General features: G+C 43.3%; 1 protein-coding gene and 1 long non-coding RNA gene across 5 annotated transcripts in view; one reads left to right on the plus strand and one right to left on the minus strand.

Moving 5' to 3' along the window:
* LOC133223842 (uncharacterized) overlaps positions 1-16175 on the plus strand; it is a 487088-nt gene that overhangs the window by 430235 nt on the left and 40678 nt on the right. The window lies entirely within an intron of this gene.
* GLI3 (GLI family zinc finger 3) overlaps positions 1-16175 on the minus strand; it is a 206690-nt gene that overhangs the window by 136554 nt on the left and 53961 nt on the right. For 3 of the 4 annotated variants that reach the window (XM_061374908.1, XM_061374905.1, XM_061374906.1), the window contains one exon: positions 2249-2491. In XM_061374908.1, the coding sequence (XP_061230892.1) occupies positions 2249-2438 (190 nt within the window). In that variant the 5' untranslated portion in view covers positions 2439-2491. Of the gene's footprint in view, positions 1-2248; positions 2492-6542; positions 7457-16175 lie in introns of those variants that run through there. The other variant, XM_061374907.1, reaches the window with a different exon arrangement.

The following is a 16175-nucleotide window of genomic DNA, read 5'->3' on the forward strand; positions in this document are numbered from 1 at the left end:
CTATGAAAATTTCAGTGAGCCCGTCTGCTTTCCTATAAATCTAACTAGACATTTATCTCTTTAGTTGTCCTTCCGTATCACATCTATTAAAGGTAAATAAAAGCATGATGGCTCTTTAGATGACGTTAATAGCTTGAGGATTTTTTATAAATCACTGAGTAGCAATGTTCAGCTCACAACAGCAGTGGTGAAACAGGTCTGCCCATCTGATGTTTTCTGACTTAGCCTTCTGCTTTAACATCATGTTGCTCGCTTAAAATTAACTCATCTGTTTCTTTGCTGTTGTAACTTCTGCTGTTCTCTCAACTTCTGGCATCAATGCTTTTCTAGGAGCCCACGTATCCCAACCAGCTAGTGTTGTTTGTCACTACTATACAGATGCAGTAGCTTCATTAAATTGATAACTCTCAAATTCAATATAACAAAAAAACTAAATACAAACCACTCATACTCACTCTGGCTGCTCAGCCCTTCTCCAGTCTGAATTTTCAGTAGTATCACTAACATCTTGAACTAGATTTAAGGGGTGAGCTGGCAGCTGGTCAGATGGTCAAAGCAGCAGTCGTTACCACTACATTCAGCATCAGGTTTGCTGCTTATTTGGGAGGTTGTATTTGTCACACATTTCATCTCTCCCCACCTGTACTGCCTACAGAGAAGCTATCTGGCTTCCCTAATTTTTATTTTAAGTCAGATTTGGGGGTTGCATTAACAAACTGTAAGCTACAAATGGTGTCTCCGACCCACAAGCTCACACTTCTCTACCTGCCATGGCTCATGAGCGGTCCTTTCCTCTGCACACCCGCTCCTCTCTCTGGCAGAGGAGTCTGCTGCTGGTGTGCTGCAGCACATCCTCCTAGGCAGAGAGATGAGTAACTCCCCCAGAGGGTTTGAGCAGGGCTGTGTGAGAGAGCAGAAATGTGTACAGAAACCAACTGTCTACACTGAAAGAGAGCTCAAAAGCTTAACTGCAAACTTTTCCCCTAAATACTGATCAAACTACAAAGACAACAAGTGTTCCTTTTCTCATAATACCTCCAACCTTATTAACAATCAGGCTTTTTTTTGTTGTTGTTAAAGGAGGCTGGTGAGACTTAAGGTTGTGCAAGACATACTTTGATCTGCACCCTGATGAGTGAACATTCCCCTTTGCTGCTAGCCCAACTAATGAAGGGATAAAATTAGCTTTTATCCCTGGCACTTTCCTTAGCGAAAAAACATGCACTAATCAGCTGTCCTCACTAATCAGTCATCTGGCTAATGACCTTTTGCCTTAAAACACTCACATTTCTGAATGATGTGGAAGGCAAAAAAAACCCAACACAGACTGGCCCCTCTTTGTGGGTCTTAAGCCTATCATCTGGAACTGGAGACTGGGAGGTTAAATGGCAAATCTGTATCCTGACTGGGTGATAAATCTGTAATCAAAAGGCACAAGCCTTGACACCTCAAGATGTACTTCATTACTACACAACTAAATGGGGTTGGTTTTCTTCCTTTCTTTTTCTGTAAACTAGAAGCAGATGAAAAAAAAAATTGCTTAACTCCCTCCTATTTTGCCTGTGGAGAAATCCATTCCACATCTGTGTTCAAGTGTCAGTTAATTTCTTACTTCTTTATTAATGCCTGAGCAGGAATTCAGAAGTTGAAAACATTTGCCTCTTTTTTTCCTGCCCTAAAACTTCAGGGAAGAAAACGCCAAACCCACTCCATGAGCCCACAGAGTCAAACACACACAAATCCCTAAAAAACCTCTGAAACAAAGCCTCCCAAAAAACACAGCAACAAGCCTTCCAGTCCCCAACCCCCTGTAATTCCTCACTGCACAAGGCACAGTCCTTCCTCTGAATACCATACTTGAACATTATTTTAAAAGAAGGATTTTAAGGCCTGTTTCATTTTCCTTCTGTGCTTTCTGTAATGAGCCTTTCACCCCCTCCTCCTTCTTGCATTAAGGAGGTGGGGCAAACGCAACCCTGGATGGCTGAGAAGGATTAGCAACAGATGAGATGTCCTGTGGAAGTTGTTTTGCAGAGGCCTGTGGTGATTTCAAGCTGCAATACTGCACCCTGGTTTCTAACTTCATAGTGAAGACTGTGTTTACCTCAAGCCCCCCCCACCCCCCCCCCAGACAAGGCAGTCCTCACTGGGGACAATGCAAGGTGACAAACAGAAATCACATTGCATTTGACAGCCTTGAGAGCCTTCCAGCTTTGCATCCCCAAATGACCCAGCGCTTGATACTCACGGTAATGAGGGTCCATGTAACCGTTTCGGGGGTCCATGGTAAACAGCGTCCCACGGTAAGGTACAGAAGGTTCGGGAAGGTGCGATATAGATCCATGGATCTCCTTCTTGATTAATGAGGCCCTTTCCTCACTCGACGTGGAAGGCTCTTCACTGATCTTGCCGAGGCCTTGCCCACCCTGCGGCTGCATTGTGATCGCGTTCCTTCTCTCTCTGTGATAGGTCTGCCCAGGACTTTCATCCTCTGCAAAAAAACGAGGGAGAAGAAAGAAAGAAGGGAAGGGGGAAGAGAGACACACACTTTTAGCCCATTTATAGCTAACAGAATAAAGAAAAGTTCTTCCCCTCCCTCCTCCTCATCACCCCCTCCTCACGGTGCAAGTTGGTGACAGTAGGTGCACGTGTGGCTATGAGGGATGCTCTGGGGAAGGCTGCCTGCTGCAAGCAGGAGGCTGCTGGGCAGTAGATCATCGTCACCCATGCGCCGATGCTCCTATCGGCAGGGCTATCAATTGTGCGAGGGCAGACACAGGCTTGCTGTTTTCTTGCCTCTGGGACAAGGAGACTGGGAGTTTGGGCTGCCTGACGGGGAGGCAAGAAACAATTTGTCATGAAGAGGAGAAGATGAACCCCAACAGCAGGGTCTAAATCAAACCTAGCCACCCACCGCTGCCCTGCGGCCCAGCGCCAGTGCCTGAGGATTGCTTGTGTGAGAAGCTAGAGCCTTGCAGGAAGGTCAGCAGCGATCAGAAGGAAGGTGGGCAACAATAGAATTGCTTAAGATACAGCACCAGCAGCATCAGGCAGGCGCAAGTGAGGCCGCCCACTCTAACACGGTCACCACATGGACCAGTGTGCCAGGGGGCGGGAGCATGCTCCTCATCCCGCTTTTTCCCCATATCCACACAAACAATCCTCAAATTCTTGTTCAAATGAACAAAGGGAAAAGGTGGGGGAATAATCAGAAGGGGCAAACTCAAGCCTGTCTGGAGCAAGCCTACGGTACCACTTGCAGGGGGAAAAGGGCCTCCTGAGGATAGCTCTACCAGCCTTCCCTTGCAGACAGCCCCAGAACCAGGAGCTGAACCAACCCTCTGCTCCCCCAGGAATTTTAACCCCTGGGGGCCAGAGGTACCCTTCAGAAACCAAGCCAAGTGATTCTGTTCCTCAAAAGCCAGATGCATGTTCCTGGGTACATTTTACACATGCCAGAGGGGTTTTGTTAGCTCTACTGTAGCTGCTCTCCTTAAGTTGCATTATTGCTTTGAAATACAGAGACCTTTCTCTAAACAAAGCATGATTGCTGGCTGTAACCCTTGGCTGATACCAGGCATGCTCTGAGTAACAGCCCTGTCCAAGTCAACCATGCCTCACATGTGGGTGCACAGCAATACATCTTTAAGTAGTACTGGTACATACGCTCAGCTTCAGAAGTTGCTCGCCAGTTCTGGAAGTACACGAGGAACCTCACGTTATTAAACACCAGGCACAAAAATAGCTAACTAGAAAGGAAATGAAAACGCCCTTAGGAAATAAAGCTAAGGTACACCTACTCTACAACACACAGGCAAGGAAGGATCATTGACAATGGTGCCAAGATTGCACTTGAGTTGTCAGAGATCAGAGGTCAGGGCTAACTTCTCACTTGTACCTTGCCCTGGTGCACTCATTCACGCACTGAAAGTGCCAGCCAGCAATTCACCAGGAGACTACTTTCATCAAGCCTGACACCAGCCTCGCTCAACCTATTTGCCTTTATGTGAATTAGATTAGAAGCAGGCTCTGTACTTAGATACCTGGAGCTGAATTTTGGCCATTATATGCACAAACTAGCTACGCCGTTCCTTTGAACGCAGTGCTCAGTAGGCTTCTCCCTGCCCCCTCTCCTCCCTAGTACCTACAACAAGAAAACCCAGCAGTGTAGCCTATTGAATGCTTAATTATTTTCCTATCTCTGAGTATTACAGCAATCGGGGTCTGCTGACTTATCAGCATCTTCCAGGGACTGAATTCCTTTAACAGCCAGCAGTAATTCTCCATACAGAGCTTTTTCAGGCCTGGGTCTGAGGAGAAAGAGTTAATGGAAATGGACAACACCACTGCAGAGTTTAAACCCTTTGCCCTTTTCTACTTTTTATTAATATGCAGAGGCACCGGTCCCTGCTCTGGATTAGCAGGGTTTAAGGTTTCAACTTTTTACACCAAAGCTGGTTTTAGTTAGCGAACTGCAAGAAGGGAGTTTAAAAACTTCAACAATTATATGAGGTTTTTAGAAGGCTGCTTGTATAACTGAAAAATAAAGAAAATAAAACACCCCAAAGTCGTATTTTCCATCACGTTTCTCTCTAGACAGAGTCTTTTATGGTAAATTTCAACCTACAGTGAACTTTCACTGATGTGATGTAAACTCTTGTAAAAATAGGGGATTACACTCCATCTGAAATCCTGACAGACCCTCAAGCAGAGCAAACTAACCTGTGCTACCACAGCAGGGAAAGCAGCAAGCTGGAGTGATTTGTGGGGCTGTATAATCAATCCAAGGATCAGATAGGATTTCAGTTCTTTTACTCTTCCATATAAAGATAATATTTGTTAAAACTGCCATCCTGGGATACAACAAGGAGCTGACGTCTGTCTGCAGGCTCCACTTTTATGCCTTCCTTCTCGAAACATGCATGTGTCATGAATCAAGGTAGCGACTGCTATGGAACAAGCTCATTTTCCAAATTGCCGAATGAAATTCAAAACCTACTTTCAGTATCTTTGAAACTAAAGGAAAAATGTGGTTTGTTTTAATCAGCTTTTTCTTTTGGTTCCTCAAGGAAAAAAAAAAACCCAAACAAAAACCATATAGAAAAAAAAAAAAGCAGTATTTTTACATCTGCAGCAACCAACTCTCTCCCCATTAAGAAATTACCGGTGTGTGATGTTAGAAGTGAAACCGTTTTTGTTTGTCATTTAAAAACTCCCCCAGCAGGATTTCAGTAAATAGGATTATCTATGCAATAAGAAGGTATATTCAATAGCCAAAGCACTTCACTAACTTCATGCTCTGCACTGCTGAGCTGCTTTTGATAGAGAAACTTGACAGTACCCATGCTCTGGGACACGAGCAGGCAAGCGGTTTGCAGGAGCTCCCCGAGTGGGAAACTCCTCCCGCAGTAACTAACGCTGCCGACTCTCCCCAGGGCAGGCGAGCCACTCCAGCGCACCAAAAGGCACAAGCTGTCTAATCTTGTTCTGTTTCAGCTGAATCACTCAATAGAGTTTTCAGAGTAAGTGCGGGCGAGCCGCGCCAGGCCAAATTATTGACAGAAACATACTGCCCACCATGGCAACAAGTGGGACTCTGCAGCAAAAGCATCAGCAAACAGCCCGCTTCTCCAGCAGCATCTGCCAAAAGGGGCTTACAGCTAAATACACACCAACTGTTCCTGCTCTGTGCTCGCATTTTAGAAGTGGCCAGCTTGAGGGTCAAAAGAAACATCCTATTTATTAAAGCCCTGCAGAGATAAAAATGCCCAAGTTAAAGGGCCTGATCCTCCCTTGTACCTCCCGTTCGCTTCCTGCTGGTGTGATCCCACCAACTCCAGCATAGCTCATTCCACTTTGTGCGGGTGTAAGAGCGGGGTTAAACCAGAAAAGAAAAGAGTAATCAGGCCCCAAGAGCTATCCACATAAGCTTCTCTTTCTTCACGTACACCCTATGATGTGTTAACAAGGCAGTGGCAAGACACATGTTACAAGTGCCCAGCCTGGAGCGATCGCGTTAATCCAAGATGTTCCTGTCCGCTAAGAAATACCCAGTTTAGTGCTACTGGTTTTTACCGCAAGTGCTGAGCACCAAGAAACCCCTCATTTAATCAACAAGCTTTTTCAGAAAGCTCACACTGGACAGCAAACACTTTTAATTGCTAAGCTAGTTTATCTAGAAAATCAAAAGCCAGGACAGACCAAAACCTGATGCAGAAATCCATTAAACTTTCCTTCTTGCTGAATTGGGGTTTGTCTTTTCTTATTGTAGAATAAGACAAAGTAGAAGCTTTTTTACTTTAAACCTTTTAAAGTCAGCAACTGAAAAAGTTGAGATCTATTGATACACTACACAAAACACCCCATCAGTCTCACCATACTCCAAAGAGACCCCTGCTTAAGCAAGCCAACGCCTCCCAGTTAAATCTATCCACGTACGAAGTTTCAGCACTGCATTCCCGTGAGCGACTCGGAGAGCATTATTACTGTCTCATGAGCAATGTGCCGACACACCTCAGCTAGGTAAAAGACAAGGTACTTACAACTCAGTCCAAGAGACCCTGGCTGATGCTCCCTCCAAGCTCTTCTCTTGCCCAAGTTTCTCTGGCTTACTGGGACGTGGGCATTCCTCCCTCTCCTTCTGGCTGTCTCTCTCCCTTCCCCCCCACTCTGAGGCAGTGCTTCTCCCATTAGAGGAATTAAAAGTGGTTGGTGCCATGCTAAATTTAACAAGCTCATTAGTATTCTTCCTGTGTGCTTCCTAGTGAACTCTCCCTATTCAAGCAGCTCTCTCTAGCTGAGGGGTCAGGCGGCTAATCATTAAATCAAACTAATGTCACCCTATCACAATCGGCCTAAGAGAAGGAGGGTTTATTATTTCAGTTTATGCTAAATAAACGGTTTTACAAATGGTCTCCAAGCAAGGTCAACAGCAGCTTCAATTACAAGACAAACTTAACAAGAGTTGCTATAAACCAAGTGCTCCATATTGACCTAAGCACAAGCTCGGCTCCGCATATTGCCACTAGCAGGATTGTACAGGAATGCATATTGTAAAATAAAGGAAAGGGTAATCTTTTCTTTGCCAGAATTTGTGACTGCACAGAGACTGCTCATTCACCTCTCCCCAACCAGCTTGCTGCTCAGCTCAATTCACCCCACACAAAGGCTGAAGACCAGACCTCAATGGACCGAGTGAAACATGTTCAAAACTAGGCTCTCTATTGTGACTGAATTTCTTAACATCTTTTCAAAAAGCGGAGAATGCCTTGAGGCTAAAGGAAGAAACAGGCTAATGGTGAATTGGGAATACTGAGCAAATTTCAGAGCCCTTTCCTCCTAGCTTTTGAGGTTGAAAGCAAGCTCTTTCCTTTCAAGTTTCAAAGTCCTTTTTCCTCCCGCAGTGTCACAGAAGGATTTGAAAAGAAGGTAATTGTGCTCACAGTCCCCCTGATCAGAGCTTACGTCCTATTTCTGGTATTTCAGAATACTTCTTGCAATAATGGTGCATATAGCTCAATCCCTTAACCGTCCTGCACTCCGCAATTGCTCATTAAATGAACAATTGCTGGTATAAAATGCCTTTTATGTTCAAGGTCTGGATATAAGATAAGCATTCTAGTACTCTAAATTTGGTTTACTAAGGAAACTCTCCATCATTAAATTACAAAACTGAAGTCAGAATATCAGTCTTTCCCAGAAAAGTAGCATTTTAAGTTGCTGTGAGGCAGAAGGAAAGGGGGGAGTGTGTGGAATGTAAAAAAGACTGACTACTTAGATTCTTAATAGAATAGATACCCAAGTAAGAAAGCAATTTTCCTTACTTAAGCTTAAGACGGTCTAAGTTTGAGACTTGGTATTTTCTTCCTCAAAACAATGCAATACAGCAACTGCCAGGCTTATATAGACGCACGCATCTGCACCTTCCCTCGTACATACGCTGATCACTACTCTCTGGCCACCTTAAGAGCAAAGCAGGAGGAAATACATCTGTAGGACTGTGCCTGCCTTTAAAAACAGTGCATGTTGTAACCAAAGGTTTGGTTTGGGTGGGTACAGCAGTTTAAATTCGGCAGTCTTGGTCCCAAGTTTGTTATTTTCCTGCATTTGGAGCAACTGCACATGAAGTACACACTCTGGGAACACTAACAGATATGATGTACAATGCCCATAACTGGCTTTTAAAATAGACTCCAACCATATGAGAGGTTACAAAATCTGTTAGATAAGAAGTACAGTACTCACTTTATTAGCAATGCTTAAGCATACCTTATATAAGACTTTTGTGCTTACAAATAGCATACATTATCTGAGCTCACCATTGAAAACATATAGATTTATATTGCCATTTGTAATGGATTTTCAGCTTAGTTATCTTCCCATTACCATATGTATAGTATTTTCCAGGAACTGCTTTGTGACCTTTGGAATATGAATACACAGTTCTTTCCTGGGGTTTTTTGTTTGTTTGAGAAACCTGTTATATCCTTTTGTTTGTCATCTTTAACTTTCACTGGAAGAAAAAGGATTTATCAAGGAGGCAAAAAGCAGACCCAATCCCAACAATACCTACATAATACTCCGCACACCCCCATTATTTTACACAAATGAGATAAGTTCTGTTGCTGCATCTACAGCACAACTCAATTCAGCCCATTTTTTTGGGAGTCCAGAGGAAGCCAGAACACAATGCATCAATGCAGCTTCCACGACTTACAAAACAGAGCCTGATCCTGCACTTCTCCGGGTCAATGGCAGAGCTCCCACCGACCTGGAGAAGACAAGATTGGGCCTGTACAGTGCTTGCACTGCTCTAATGCTAAGTCAGCAATGCATCGCTATCAGCAGAACACGGCTTGCAGCCCTTTCCAGCTGTGCACTTAACTCTTCCAAAACTGCTGGGAACCTGCTAATGGCATGAAGCAGCTTAAAATTCAGGTAGGCTTTATCAGACACCTACATCAGAGACAGCCTTGTTAGCAGCAATATCTTTACTTCAAATTATTGATCATCCCAATGAATTTACACTGCCTGGTGCCTCCCCAGCTACTCCCAACTAAACACAAGTGGCTGAATTTGAATGGACTTCAATGAAATTCTGTAAAGTAAAACTACCTTTCAAGCAAAGATCTACTGAACTTAACTGGGAGCCTGCATCTACAAACACCAGCATCAGACCTATAGGTAGATGCTAAAAAACTAACTTTGGGTAAAAAATAATCCTACTTGGGGAACACAATAGACAGCTGCAGACACAGCTACCTAACATACAAGGGCACAGGGTGCTGTGGAAACCTCCTTGTCAGTTCCAAGACTCTCGCCCTCAGAAGGCATACAAGGAGAGCAGGAGGCAGCACCAGGCTGCCTTGCACCTTACCCTGTATCTCCTTGATTATGCAGGACATGGGGGGAAAGAAAAAGCAGTACTATTTGGGTATATGCATGAAGTTACTGACCTGATGCTCAAGCCATCCCACTGACTTCAAGGACATTAGATCAAGCTGTGGAAGCTTCTTGCTGCGAACCAGATTCCCATGGTATCCTGTTGGCCAAGTTTGCCTAAAGCTGCCCAGCAGAGCATGAACCCCTGCAATGCCCAACCCCAGCCCGCAGGGCTGCAGTCCTGGGGAAGCTGATGGAGACACTGATTTTCAGCAGCCACAAGGTCAGGCTCCAAAGAAGTGGGAGCCTCTCTTCTGAATGAGCCCTCTCCCAGCCCGTTTCCACACAGGCTTTAAAATAACAAAAACAAACAATTTAAATCAAACCAGCTGAAAGCCTTTTTCTCCCTTCCCAAGTGCACGACTATGTGTTTCTCCCATGGCAGACAGTGGATTACTGCACTGATACTTAACACCATGCACAAGCGCAGCCCCCAGCACTCTGTTTTAGGTGCTAGTGACGGCATTGACTGCTGCAGGAGAAACACTAAACCCTACACCTAGGTACTGAGGTCATGACTTTAAAGTTTACCTTGATGGAGCCTGCAAGGCCCAAATCCCGCTTGTTTTACTCATACCATATTCCCAGGGATTCAGAGAAACTACTCCTGAAAGCAGAGCAAGAGGGATTCACATCCAGCATCTGAAGAACTCCAACCCTTGGGCACAAATGGTGTATGCCTGGAAAATGTATTGGAGCTATTTGTTAGTATGTAGACATGCCGTATCATTAGCTTGATGAGAAAAGGACTCTTAGCACTGGAAGTGCTTTGTAGTTCCAGTGGACAAGAAAAAAAAAGCAAGCCTTAATGCAGAGAACATTTGAAGGTAAAATTAATTGGCGAAATGAACATGTAGCATGTGATTTCCCCTTTTAAATCTACAGAACTACGGGGCAGGCAAAACCATCTCCTTTTCTTGCTGTAGTAAGTTGTTTTGATTTTGCTATTTGACGACTGGGAAACTCTCACTAGAAGGAAAAAGCCTCCCTTGCAAGAACAATCTTACTTTCTCATTTCCCCCTTCAAAGTGTTGCACCTTAAAATCCAGCAAAAGACTGCCAGTTACTGCATGACAGCCCCAGCAAACTACAACACTGATCCATGTCTGCCGATCGGGGCTAAAACTCAAGCTTTGTACTCCCAGAGTATCTCCAGGATGTTCTCTTCTCCAACATCTAGCCTCTTCAAAGACCTAGAAGGCTCAAACATAACTCAGAAGAAGCCGACTATGGACATCAGGATCTGACTACCAGCAACCATTCCTCAGAAGGGAAAAGCTTCTCAGCCTCTTGCAAAACACTCAAAAGGATCCTGATCTGAAAACATTATGAAGTTCCTTCCATTAGCCATTTATTAGACTGTTAGTCACTGCTTACTTTGAGCAGGCTAATTAGTTACATCAAAGGCACTACAATAAATTCCCAGGAGGGTTTGGGGGGAGAATGTATTTCTCAACCATCTAATAGTGCATTTATGCCTATCCGAGGGTAACTGCCTCATTTCAGACACTGGGGGACATATTTTGTGATGCTGCCACTTTCTACCAAGCCAGCAGCAACACTGGGCCTTAGAGCTGTTTTACAAAGCTGTTTGTAGTCTGATATAAATTTGATTAGCCACACTTAGAAGCCACAAGAGTGAAGGAGGTGTTATAAACCCTTCGGTGCACCGTATCTCTTTAACATCTATAGCCCAGGCACCTTGGCCTTGGCAGAATAAACCAAGTTAACTTTAGTGTTGTACACAGTTTGTATTTCTTCCCTTTTTCTTTCCGTAGGTTCAGACTACCAAGCACAATCACTGGCCAATCGCTAAGTGGTCTGCAACAACCCAGAGCCATGGCAACCCTTCAGAGTAGATGACAGATAATCACCCATTTCATTACAGGATTTATTTATTGCTGCATCCTTTTGCACAGTTGCAGCAAGCGCCAGTGTTTCCATCATAGCCCTGTACCTCTGGCCTTCCAAGCATACCAGTTTAAAAATAAGTTATGGGTTACTCTGCCCTGATTTATGGTGGCTGCAATCTCAACTGTGAACAATGATTTCATCAAGGGCCAAAATCTGAATAGCATATAATGTTTTTCATCTACAGATGTATATGTATTTCTTTATACACAGAAATATACACATGTGGTCACAAGCACTCACACATTCAACTCCACTTTACATTCCAGGAAATTCAACCAATTGCAAAGGAAGCTCTGTGTGACACACGGATGTCCAAGTGTCCACACAGGGATGTTGGATACCTGAACACAGAAATGAGACTTTTCACATTCCTCACCTATAGTCTAAATAATTCAGGAGAAGGCGGCTGCAAAAAAATGCAAGACTTAACAGGAAAGGATGTTTTCAAGCAAATCAAAAACATCCCCAGAAAACTCTCAAGTCCTCTATGCCAAAGGATTTGATGCTCTGAATGAGCTTCTGGACTTAGTGCATTAGTTAGAAACTGCAGAGCCACTAATGCACAGATATCTTCAAATACTCCTTTTATCAACACTGCTCCTTCAAGAATGTGGTATCCTGATAACCCCAAACCTGACGCCACCTGTTTAACTACTAAGCAGATGCAGAAAGTGTTGAAGTTCAGAGGATGTGTTTTCTACCTGGAGACACCTCCTTTAACAAAGAGGAAAGTCTCTCCTTAGGCCTTGACGAGTGCTTGACCAACCTAGTTTTCCCCCTTCAGTCACTTTCTTCTGTATTTTTCACTAAAGAGGATGCACAAGCTCTCGCAGAGATGCACACTGCCCTACCACCTTTGCATTCCCATCATCAAAGTACTACTGCTAGCCACAAGCAGTGCCTCTCTCCTCCCTTCTTCACTTTCACTGCACACTTTTGGTCAGGCTTTCCAACCTCTGCCTGAGTCTGCCAGCCTCTCCTGCTGTATTTGAGAGAGGCAAGAAAGCCTGAAGAACATCACCTTTTCTAGCTTCTCAACACAACCCCACAGCAGAAGGAACTGCACACCAAACACACATCATTTATGGATTAAACCAAATAATAGCTAATACTTTCTGTTGAGCAAAACTGGCTTTGAGACTTCAATTTGACTACTTCTACTTTTGTCTTTCTAACTTCAGTGCTATACAACAGGTTCTAGAAGACACTAGAATATTGCCACAAGCTTTTAACAATCAACCACATGCAGGTACCCAAGCGCTTATAACTGTCTTAAGCAATATTATAGATTTCCATGGATCATTGCACAATGGGCACCTGAGATAAGACAGACAGCCAAGTTAGAAAAGCACTCGCATGTTCAGAAAGAAAGAGTCAGAACAATTTCATTAGAACAGCAGCCTCTCTTCCTGCACTACAGGCTGTGGGAGCTCAAAAAGAGCATTCTTAATTTGTTAATCATGTCCTTATGGCTTTGTCCATGCACAATCTGCAAAAAGGAGATTTCAATGCTTCCTTCTTAGTTTTTCCTTCTTATTTTTGGCTACCTAGATTTTCATGCAGCATTCATTTCATAGAAAAATAAACTAAGCTTCATTTCCCCCCGCCCAACAAAAATTAAATAAGCACAATTTGTATGGGAAGGAGGCTGGGGAAGGAAAAGGGAACCACCTGAAAAGGTCACTTGGCTATATACAAACAAGCAAACTAAGAAAATAAATCACTGCACACTGCCCAGGAGTATAATCACTTCTGTGTGCTGAGAAAGAATGCAGAACTGCAGCCAGTAAAGAAGGATCCATTCCAATCCAGAAAGTATTCCAACAACAAAAGAGAATTAGCAAATTTTACTGGAAAAGGAGCCTATTTTTAAAGGCAAAGTAAGGCTCAAACATACTGCTACGAATTCTAAGTGTGCCACAGACTTTTTCCCGTCATGGAAGAATCAAAACTAAAAGCCATTTTCCTCCATTTCTGTTAATAAGTTGTGTGATAAAAAGGTGCAGCAACACTACATTGAACAAAAGCGAGGCAAAACCCCCCAAACTCATGTCAGATAAGGTGCTTTTTTGTGAAAAACAAAGACCACATTTTTTAAAGGAAAGCTCCGTCTCCATGTGCATTCCACAAACAGCTGTCATGAGGGACTGAACCTCCAAGCTCTTGCACAAATAAAATTGTTATGGGAGAATTCACAGTGGGCTCTGGACTTGAAGATCTTTCTGCTCCTCAGATCTCCCCCTGGTCCTCCATAAGCCACTTCTCACAACTCTGTCTTCTTCACTCACCAAGTGGGTAAAATACCAGTAACTGATTTCCTAAGAGAAGAAGCATTTTTATATAGCAAATAAGCACAGCAATGATGGAAGGATTCAAAGTCCATTTGATTTATATACAGAAACATCGTTAGATCTGAAAGCAGAATGTGTTGAACAGCCAACCCAAAGCTGCCCTACAAATCACCCAGTCTATTAAATGTTCCAATTCTGCGGAACACAGCGTGCCTGCCATTCTATTACATAAAATAGCTGTCCACAACTTGCACAACTTCTCCACAAATACATTGACTAATAACTGTTTACCTCGTCTCTCAGCAGGGAAGGAAAAGGAAGAAACAAAGAGACAGAACATCAGAAGATACGAATCAACCTTTAAAGTGTTACTGCCTCAAATTCATGATGCCCACCCCATTCAACCCTCCTGCCTATTAGATCATTAGCAGAGAAATCTCACCCAACACACACTGCTTCCTCCTCTTCATCTATAAACTACCTTAAGTTCTGAATGATGGCTACCTGAAAAGAACTGAATAACAGCAGTGGATTTGATTTACTAGTGCCCACTACAGACTGTTAAGTGAAGCTTATTTCCAAACAGGGGCCATGTTCTTTCTTCCCCAGTGCAGGACAAAATGTTCATCTTGCCTGCACCACTAAGAACTCGTTTTTTGCCTTTACAGAGAAAGCATAGTTTGAAACTGTAATATAGATCTCTCAGCATACTGCCTTATCTTTCACATTAGTACTTCTATGCTAATCTCATTTTTTGGACTACCTTTACCACCAGCCTTCTAAAAAACAGCAGAAGATAACCTGCAGCCCAAACACATTAAGGTACTTCTACAGTTATTCATGACAGTGCTGTCAACTGTGCCACTTGTTGTATTAACATATCCTCCTTACCAGAGAGTATGAGATTTAACACATCTGTTCTATAAAATTCAATTAGCCTTTTTAGATGCACCACAATTACAACATCAAAACCAGCCAGCTGTAAAGAAGAAATTCCCATCAGAAAATGCTGGAGTTTCATGGCAAAAAGGCTGACAGTGAACAGCCTTTTCACAGCAGAATACATATTGCGCTTGCTTGTTGCAACTCCTTTCTAAAGACTAGAAAGGAAATTCTTTTCCAGAGCAGTAGGGTTACCACTGTCAGCTGCACTGAACTACATACTTCCCTCCTTTTGGGTCTTATCTTCAAAAATCACGGAAACAAAGATGTAAACTTGGACATTAAAGAGTGTTAACATCAAAGTACATGTGCTACTTTTGATATTAACCAAAGCCTGGAACCAGCAATCTAACTGGCACAAATCAAGGGTGTCTATGTAATTTCAGAAACAGCTGAACCGAGCTCTCTGCCATGGCCTGCATTTGCTCACCGACTCTTCAAAGCACAGTGTTGCTGTATGTTTCCACAACTAGCTGCACATCAAGCAAGCAGGAATCCCAAGCTCACTTCTTGGCATCTTCACAATTCATCTCTCCACATTTCTGAGCACATGAAGCCTTCTATTTGTTTCTGTTCCTTTAACAATTATTGTAATGATTAAATGTTAGCATCGCCATCCAGAGCAATTCCCTCCCACTGGGGCAAACCATGGCCTGTGTAACATCACTGCCCTTTGGTTTACATGAAAATTACTGTGCACCTCGAGTTAAGTGGAAAAAAGACTATATAAGTGCATGAATAAATTATGGAAACAGATGCAATAATACACTTGAACACTATTTTGCCTATCTCCCTCCATCCTCCCCCCATCCCACCACACATCACCATGTATCACTCCTGTCTGAGTCTGCATACCCCAACACAGCTTCAGATTTTCCCCTCAAAAGAGTAAAGTAAAAAAGAATATTTATTCTCTCCTAACCTTCACTAGTTCCATTTAAAACCTGGGGGTTTGACAGCATTCCCAGACACCTCCCCTTGCTCTCCAAGACAGTTCCAATGCCATCTTCACAACCTGGATTCAGATTTGTCTAGGCCTGAATTTAAAACCATGGCTGTCCAAAAGGCCAGCTAACACACCCAAGCAAACATGACTCCTGCAGAAAAGACAGTGCAAAACACGCAGGTAAATGGCAGGACAACACTTGCTTTTAAAGCTTTTCGTTATGCTTCAACTTACCAGCTTAGTTCACAGTGAAGTCTATGCAAGACTCAGAACATGTGGGCTCAACAAGATGTCATACATCTTTAGCCAGGACAACACATTACAGCTTCAACTAATGTAGCTTACACACCTTAAGTTACAAATGTAAACTGCAGTGTAAATGTTTCCAAAGGAAACAAGACTAAATGGCAGCTATCAAGGGAAGGCAGAAAGTTTGGTATCAACTCTCCATGGCTTTCAAACCCAGTGATCAGATTAAGCCATTTTTGTCTGAGGCACAAGTTTCTGTACAAGTTTCTTACAATCAACAAGCCAAGAAATAAACGGCCAGGTGGAAGAGATGCTCTGTATCAGCCCCTCTAACTCCAAGGTCGCAGAATGATTTCTCTTCATCATACAAGGAAGCATTTAAGAAGCAAGGT

This window comes from Neopsephotus bourkii, unplaced genomic scaffold (assembly GCF_033783945.1).
Source record: "Neopsephotus bourkii isolate Nb327-2 ecotype Australia unplaced genomic scaffold, CSIRO-AGI_Nbou_v1 NB_1655, whole genome shotgun sequence".
NCBI classification, from domain to species: domain Eukaryota; kingdom Metazoa; phylum Chordata; class Aves; order Psittaciformes; family Psittacidae; genus Neopsephotus; species Neopsephotus bourkii.